Below are 9,278 nucleotides of genomic sequence, written 5' to 3' on the forward strand. Positions count from 1 at the left end.
CTTTGGATGTGCTATGTGCTAGCAGTCTTTAAACCTTCAGTAAACATAAGTTTGTTCCAGTGAAACAAATATATTAATTTCCAGTATTGAGTATTTCTCTATACTACAACCCATAGGTCCAAGTTGCTATACCCACATACATACTGCACTTCTGTCCTTTATAAAATAAGCTTTAATTACTTTTTAGCCCTTCTCTCAAGTTAAAAAAAAAAACGCCTTTAAAAAATAATTTAAAATTATGCTTATCGACTGTCCTGGATTACCTACTCACTGACACAATCATAACTCCATGGGGTCTCTCCCACCTTTAGTTCTTCCACTCTAGCCCGAGGCATACTACCACTCTCTATCTCACACTGATCTGTGATGATTTAAAAAAAAAAAAAAAAAAAAAAAAAAAAAGGGTTGAGAGATACTCAAGCTTTTATAGGGATGATAATAATCTTAGACTGAGAGGTGAAATAATTCTATTGCTTGTTCTTTTTAAAATGGCAAAGAAAAGACAAAGCTCTCATTGTTGATCCCATGTCCTTCAGAGACAGCAGTGACAATTCTAGTGTCTGGAGTAGTGGCTGATTCAAACGTCATCTTTGTGTGTTTGGATTTATACAACTAGTGGTTCCCAACACTGCGTTAACTTGTCTTCGTTGACTGAGTTGACAACAACATGGTCGCGATCGTATTGTGCGCCCCCTGTTAAGAAAAATTTCAAAGACTGTAGATTATCTTCAAAGTAAAAGACACGTACTCTAGGTTTCAGGGCAACTCTACTAAGTGCTGGTGTAGACAGTTTCTTTTCTCCCCAAGGCCCTGAAAAGACAAACTTATTTTCATCGCTGCCTGCTTTTGGAATTAATTTTGAGACAAGGAAGCCTGCCTGCTCCTCTCCACCCTTTCAGAAATTCAGCACCTCGGCTTTTTCAGCCTGGATGGGAAAGGAAGGAAACACTGCAATACAGTCAGGTGTATCTCCTTTAAGGCTGTCACTTCCCAGAAGTCTAAATTGGCTGTTCAGTTTCCCCTCAACAGTTGTCAGTTGTCATTTTGCTCTAAAGATGATGTTTATATGATGAAATAAGTCCTGCTGCTAACAGACAACACGAGCATGACCACACCAGGGACAAGGTCTGGTACTCGTTTCCTCTTCGCCATTATCATCTCTTGTTTTGACCAGCTGCATCACCAGTCGCCATACACAGAATATCACCCTATGTTCAGCTGTTTCCATTGGCCTCTGAACACGCCTGAATGCAAAACATAACCTTTTCTTGGAGGGGCTTAATTTACTCCTGTGATGCAACGCTAAACGTGTTCCCATAGAAGAGCACCGTTAGTATTCTGACTGCAGAAACTCAGAAGCAAAAAACCATTCTACTAGAGCCAAAAGTCAGGACTGGCTTTTTTTCCCCTCAGACCTAGTACGTTCTGCAGAAGCGCAGGACACGCGCATCTTGTGCAGTACAACACACCCGCAGTAGCAGGCAGTATTCCCACTGGAAGCAGCCACCTGAGCCAACCATTTGTACAGAGCACCAGGACACTCCTACGGATACACTCATTCATTCTGCACCCCTGTAGCCTCACCCTCCCTGCATGAGCAGAAGGCAAGCCTGGCAGCCGAAAGCTTATGACGAACGTAACAAATAGAGATTCTAGCAGACCTCAGAAAGAAATATGCCAGGCACCTGGGGTCCTGCATAGGCAGGCACATTTAAGAGCAGCTCTTCTGTACTACGGAAATGCTGTCTCAAGCACCTTAGCTGTTCTCCGCTTCAGGAATTTGGGGAAGGCTTTCTGGTGCCACTGTGCCAAATCAGAAAGATCTCCGAGAAGGTTAACACCAACATGATTTCTCTCCTTACCATCACCAGGCAATTACTAAGAAGCAGTAGAAATACACAGCAGAAATACTTGCAAAGTTCTTCAGAAAGAGGGGAAAAAGAAGGGAATACCAGATCAAATACTCCCACGGGAAAACAACCCCAACCAGCAGCTAGAAAAAAAATAACATGAACTACACAGCTCAGTTATCACTGCAAACACAAAAAATATTTTTTAAGCACTGTCTGATAGAATGTAAACACGTTATAATGGGATAAGACGGAATTTTTTTCAGTGGAACAAGAGACTTATTTTGATAGAGCGGTGCTCTGGACAAAGCTTTGTGCTGTGCCGGTATATCCACAAGGTGGCATTGGTAACTGCACAGCTGAGCAACTGCATTCAGTTGCTGAAGAATTCATTGATGCTCAATTTGTGGTCAAGAATGGATCAGCAGAACTGGCAGAAACAGGTAACGTTCCTACTAGGCTTTCTCAAATAAAAGCTAAATGCACCTACTCTTTCGTGCTTACCACACAGATTAACTTTTTTTTTTTAAAACTAAGAGCCCATCTATACTTCCATCACCGCTCCTCTCCACTGTGAAGTTCTTCAATTATAAATGCAGAATATGTAATTGCTTTTAACATGATTAACTGAAGACAAGGCAGCGTAATAGCATTTCTGCTGGTTTGGGGCAACTTGGAACTGACTTTAGAAAAAGGTATGCAGAGTTACTATGACTAAAGATGCTCCCTTGAACTGGAGTCTTTTTGATAAGTTTATAATTAATACAAAATTACTACTCCCCCACTCAAAACAGCAGAGTTATGCAAGAGCATTGGATTATCCTAATCTGCTAATCATTCCATTTGTTGCTTTTTCAGACCATCTATGAAACTATGAAAACAAAGCTCGGAAACAGTATCTACATGAATCAAATTGCTGTGACAAAAGCAACTGTAAAACACGTATCAAGTGCACACAGACCTTATGCGGCTATGGCAGAATCTCATGTTTGCAGTAAAGGTATAGCCATTAATAAAGAAATGCAAAACGTTTTTGCATCTAATCACATCAGTGTACCAGCCTGCCTTTGCTTTCCTAATACGCTTTGGCTATTGCATCTACAAGTACTATGTACGAAAATGTGCTCTATACAAGTTAAAGTTAATGAGAAGCTAGGCTCTTCTTGCTTCAGCATTTTAAATAATTATATTCACATCACCCAGTGCCACGTAAAGTTAACTGAGGATTATCTATGGTGAGTGGACACTGGGAATACAAGATAAGCAAGTACTGTGAGTTACTAAACTCTATGTAGGAAAAAATGAAACAAAGTTCTAGGGCTTGTATAATTCAGGAGGTCAGACTAGCTAATTGGGTCCTTTCTGATTCTAGATTAAAGTAAGTATAATACCACCTTTAATTTATAGGCACGTTTAGTGCCTATCCCACTCTAAATACCATGTAATTAAGACACAATGTAATGAGATAACACATTTGCTTACCTTTGATATCTAAAACCAGCTTGGGTTTCATCTTGCTATAAATCCTGCCATCGGGACTAATATGCCAATATTGTTTGTCTTCATTCCGCTCAAATGACAGACCAAGTTTAGAGCCAGGAGTTATAAGATTTCCAACAATTGTCAAGCAGCAATCCTCCGCCATCTGTATCATCAGAAAGGCAACAGCAATTATTCAAAACGGCTTTACTTCCAGGATCCACTGGATTTTAATCAGACAGGAGAGATATCAGCAGGTGAGAACAGAGTCTAGGAACTACTTTCCCTAAAGGAATGTATTTTTGCCCCAAACTCCAGACTACTCATTTTCTTTTGTTCCTGTTTCTGCTGACATTCTCCGCTACATAAGAACATTAAAATAACCACTCTGTATCAGATCAAAAGGTACAATTAGCACCTGCCTCTAGCAGTGGCCAGTAACACATGCCGTGGAAGATTGCATTCACTCTCCTCCTGTATGCAGCATGTTCCTGGTAATCTGTCCCAGTCTACAGCAATTTCCAGCCCAGAGACTTTTCCATGCAGAGCTGGTACCTTTAATACTCAGATGGTTTCTGTCTCGTGTGAATTACTTAAGTCACTACCCACTGAGATCAATGTAACCCTTTTACATGAACACCCTTCTGTAGCATAAACCTTCTGTGGCAAGCAGTTCCAAATCTTAACTACTACTACTAAAAAAAAAAAATAAATTTGACAGGCAAGCACTGACTTTATTTGCTGCTCTCCTCACCCCTCCTTCCCCTCCCTTATTGTAAGGGACGTCTTGTCCACGCTATGTTTGCAGAGGCTTCAATCATATCATCCCTCAAACTGCCTCCTTTGCAGGCTAAAAAGTCCTAGCCATTTCATCTCTTCCTTGTATAGAAGCCCTCCACCTCCTCTGCGCATCCTTTTTTCTTTAATCTTTTCTAGTTCTGCAATAACCTTTTGAGATAAAGGATGTAACTGCACGGTATTGAGTGTATGAATTTCACAGTGTATCACAATAACATTTTCTTCTTTTTCCTGTATTCTTTTCCTAGCTATTTGTATTACTCGATTTCAAAACTCTGCAAATTTCTTCATGGTTAAAAAAAGAACTGTCAAAGATCAAGCTTACTTGAAAAGAATATTAAGGCTGTATTAGTAGTACATTACAGTTAATTATTCTGTGTGAACAGTGATTTTCAGCAGATCACCATAAGCCACCTTGTAACTTCTGAATGGACTTCAGTGGCAGATTAAACGAACACCCATCTGCCACTGTTGATATGGCCCTAAGTTACTGAATACACAGTTCTGAATAAGTATTACTACTTACTACCATAACCTGGAACTGAAGTAAGTCGATTTAGTTCTGCAGTTCTGAAATTCTCAGCTGTATCTAAAAAGTGTTCTCTAGTGGGACTTGGAAGACTCAAAGCTTACGCATCAGTTCCACTAGGCCACTACTTCATCCGTCTCCAAGAAACTCGTGAAGAGTGAGGAGACCCGGGTTCATATCTGCTATTCATACCTGTTTCTCACCAAATCAGCAGAATGACTTTCACATCCTGCTTACTGGTTATCCCATCTACCCAAAACAGCCCTTCCTTGAAAACCTCAGGCATACCTCAAGGTACCGTGAGTCAGTCAGTGAGATGACCTAAGCTTTCAGGAAGAAAGGCACCAGTTCCTCCAATGACCTGTGTCTGCGTACGTGCATGTACCTACCCACCCATGAGCTCAACTTTCTTTTTAAAATGTGGTGAAAAACAATTTTTTGTGCAAAATACATTTACTGCCATTCAACTGAAAGATGCAGAGCTCTAGAAGTTCAGTCATTTAAGATCAATGTTGCCAGCTTGCGCCCTGCACTAAGCTACCTGGTTGCTATACAGCACAAGCTGTGCATTTTCTGTGCACAAAAAACCTGCTTTATGAGATACAGAGACAGGGACCAATACCAAGAGCATTTATCCAAAGCTGTATAATACCACACTGTCTCGATACAAATGCTTTCAGTGAAATGTTTGAGAGGCACTGTCAAGAGAGAAGTCTTTTGTATGCGATATTAAAGCTTTTAGCTTACTTTGCATCATTTTGCTTTCTGCATACATCCCTTTTACGACTGCATGTGTCCTGTAAACATGTCCAAACAATGCCTTAGTTTATTAACAGTAAGATTCTTCCCTCTAGCGTAGATGACATAGTTATAAATAGCTCCTTTGAAGTTATACAATACTATAGAAAAAGTTCACATGATTCTTTGCAGTCAAGCTGTTGAACAGTATTAAAGTAACTTAATTTTCTTTGGCTGGCATCCCTACCTAAGACTGTTCATGCTTAAACATTATGAACTGCGCATACCTCTGCTCACCTCAATGACAATTCACACATGATTAGTGTTATGGACTGTGAGAAAAGTAGGACTTAATTTGGAAACTTGTACAGAGGAATGGAAAAGGGATGAATTTGACAAACACAGGGAGAACCAGAAACAAACCAACCCCAAAACTGAAAGAGCAGGATTTTATCTTCAAGCTTGCCTGAATGCAGAAGAGGATATAACTTACATTACACTGATCGAACTACCACAAGGTATGCATGGGTCAAAGTACTAACAGGAAGGGTCTGCATTTTAAAACGTCTCCCCTGCTTTGACACTTCTGTGATATTTTCACTGTGGAGAAAGAGGGCGTGAAAGTGGAAGCAGCTCACGAAGAGCGAGACAATGATCTTCTGGTGTTGATTCTATTTATGAGGCTACTGTTCTTTAGGGGAAAAGTAAATCATAACTAAAATCTCAAAATTTCAATTACATCAAAAAAGGTGTCATACAACTAGCTTGTGTCACCTGAAAAAGCCAGTTCACTTAAAAAACCCAAACCAAAACCCTACAAAAAGATTACATTACATCTGAAGCAGAATTAGCCCATAAAATAAATTGATACAGTAGGAATTGAATTCAGAAAGCCCTACTATTGGAGAGGAAAAGAGAAAATTCACACTGAACTTGAACCTTACCCGGCACCTTATGAATCCATCCTGATAAACCCAGATTTGATCATCTGAGTCTGTGTCTTCCGCAACCTGTATTCTGAGAAGATTCAGATTGTCTAAGTTTCCATCAGCTGACATGAATTTTCCTGTTTCCTTGTTTCGAAGCCTGAAGTACACGCGTTTCTGCAGTAAACAACAGAACTCTTTAACCACAGTCTCAGTGCAGAACACATCCTGCTCTGGTTAACTTCAGAGCAATTACTGTTCAGTGCTGAACCCCTTGTGCCTCCCCCTTTCTTTCATAAAGCTTAACTTTCCTACTTCACAATTTAATTCCGAAGTCCATGAATGTCTAGGACAAGCCAAGCTTTGAGAACTCGCCATTCTGCAGGGAGAGATCTAGGCTTTCCTATGCAGCACCACGATCAGCCAGTGGAAAGCTAGGAATTTTTAATTCAGAGCAGCACTAACTTCTCCCTGCTAACTTCTTGCATAGACGCTCTTAGCTTTCATTAAGGGTGCACTGGTGCAGTGCTGCTTGTTTCACTGGCAGCGAGCGTTACCCTGCACATTCATGCTGCGGCTTGTTACACATCAGCATTTCTGTTCAGACAAGCTCTCAGCCAGGGCAGTCAAAATGCACTCTTCCTAACGGCTTAAGACAACGCTGCAACAGCAAGCAAATGCATTCGGTGACAGGTACAAGTAATCTGTGAATGAGAAAAAGTTGTTTCCTCAATAAAATATGGCTCAGCAAGAACCTCAAATGTTAAAGCGCACAGGACTGCTGAAGCACTGAACCAAACCACGTGGTCCTTACTTAGAGAACAAAATGAACAGGACACCATGGGAGTAAGTCTTGCATTAGCGTTGCAAATTATTCTGCCAAACAATAAGCAGCAAAGGACCTTCTCCACTAATCAACACAAAATCACTACTAATTGAAGTATCCGATTTTGTTGACTAATTTTCTTATTGTTCCAAAAATAATGCAGATAGTACAGCCAGTGACCAGTTTGGTAATTATAAAACAAAATTATTCATATATAGTAGTTATAGCCATTATTTGTTAAAATAATTTAACCAATCCTTATATGCTGTCTTCTGTACTTTAGTTTAAAGTATGCTTAATGAACAGTTCAAGCAGTAGAACTGCAAAGCCATGTAGCGTAACCAAATAGCTTTTATTACAAACAAAACTGTAGAGCGACTTCTTTACGCAACTGCCATTGCTGAAGCTTATGACATGTACCAAGACTGTAACATTGCTTTCAACTGTATAATAACCCCCCAACCCCATTACAAAATATAATTTAGAACTTGACAATCTCATGTTGGAGCCTACTCACCTGCAGTAAAGGTCTCAGAGAACCTATCTGATAACAGCCACTCACTTCATACCAATCTGGAATTTCCTTTGGTGATAACAACATCTGACGCCCCCTGTAATTACTATGCTCATAAATTATCCACCTATGAGAAGAAAAAAAAAAAAAAAAAAAAAGACAATGCTTTTACTGCCAAACCCTGCTTTGGAATCAATAAGTTACTTTAATAGAAATCTGTCCCACAAAGTAGTAGTGTTTAGCTTTGGAAAGCCAATTACCTTCTTTTTAACAACTCTTCAAAAATAATGAAATCACGTCCTGATTTAGATCAACCGCATTAAGATGAGTACACAAGAGTTCACACTTTAAAGTCCTGTAATTTAAAAACTACAAGCTGAATGAAACAAATAATTTTCTTGCCTTAAAGGGAGAACTCCACTTTTAAATATCATCTCGTATCAGCTTGAGGAGTACTGTGACTCCTCAAGGAGCATATATGTATATACTACATATGCTGCATATGCTAGATTGCTCCATGTGCAGAACCAGTAGTTCTCTGTATCTTAATTTGGACAGGCCTGACCCACGTGGGAAAGAACTCCTAGGGATGCAGATTGCTACAAGCAAATACTGGAACTGCAAAAGGGTGAAGTTCTCTAGGGTATTTTGACAGATGTTTGATTTCAGAACACCTTTCTTCTTTCCAAATACCTGAAAAGGGCAGGGGGGGGCGAAAAAAAAAAAGACAGAAAAAGCATATGGAAAAAAATTGTTTACAATTCATAGAATTATGGAATTGTTTAGGTTGGAAAAGACCTTTCAAAGATCGTCAGAGTCCAACCCCTAACCTAGCGCTGCCAAGTCCACCACTAAACCATGTCCCTAGCACCTCGTCTGCCCGTCTTTTAAATATCTCCAGGGATGGGGACTCAAAGCACTTCCCTGGGCAGCCCGTTCCAATGCTTGGTAACCCTTTCGGTGAAGAAATTTTTTCTAATGTCCAACCTAAACCTGCCTTAGTGCAACTTGAGGCCATTTCCCCTCGTCCTATCACCCGTTACCTGGGAGAAGAAACCAACACCCACCTCGCTACCCCCTCCTGTCAGGCAGTCATAGAGGGCTCCCTCTATGTATCCCCTCAGCCTCCTCTTCTCCAGGCTAAACAACCCCAGGTACCTCAGCTGCTCCTCATCAGACTTGCGCTCCAGACCCCTCACCAGCTTTGTTGCTCTTCTCTGGACACGCTCCAGCACCTCAGTGTCCTTCTTGTAGTGAGGAACCCAAAACTGAACACAGTATTTGAAGTGCAGCCTCACCAGTGCCAAGAACAGGGGCACAATCATTTCCCTGCTCCCACTGGCCACACTATTCCTGATACAAGCCAGGATGCTGTTGGCTTTCTTGGCCACCTGGGCACACTGCTGGCTCATATTCAGCTGGCTGTTGACCAACACCACCAGGTCCTTTTCCTCCAGGCAATGCTCCAGCCACTTTTCCCCAAGCCTGTAGTGTTGCATGGGGTTGTTGTGACCCAGATGCAGAATCCAACATTTAGCCTTGTTGAACCTCATACAGTTGGTCTCAGCCCATCGATCCAGCCTGTCCAGATCCCTCCGTAGAGCCTCCCTATCCTCAA

The 9,278-nt window shown here is 40.9% G+C and overlaps 1 protein-coding gene across 1 annotated transcript in view; it reads right to left on the bottom strand.

Annotated features, from left to right (window-relative positions):
* Positions 1-420: 420 nt before the first annotated feature.
* CRYBG1 (crystallin beta-gamma domain containing 1) overlaps positions 421-9,278 on the bottom strand; it is a 46,129-nt gene continuing 37,271 nt past the window's right edge. The window contains 4 exon segments of the mRNA XM_035888698.1: positions 421-693; positions 3,333-3,495; positions 6,339-6,497; positions 7,664-7,787. Of these exon segments, the coding sequence (XP_035744591.1) occupies positions 605-693; positions 3,333-3,495; positions 6,339-6,497; positions 7,664-7,787 (535 nt within the window). The 3' untranslated portion in view covers positions 421-604.

This window comes from Egretta garzetta, unplaced genomic scaffold, assembly GCF_000687185.1.
Source record: "Egretta garzetta isolate BGI_Z169 unplaced genomic scaffold, ASM68718v1 scaffold10, whole genome shotgun sequence".
Classification (NCBI taxonomy): Eukaryota; Metazoa; Chordata; class Aves; order Pelecaniformes; family Ardeidae; genus Egretta; species Egretta garzetta.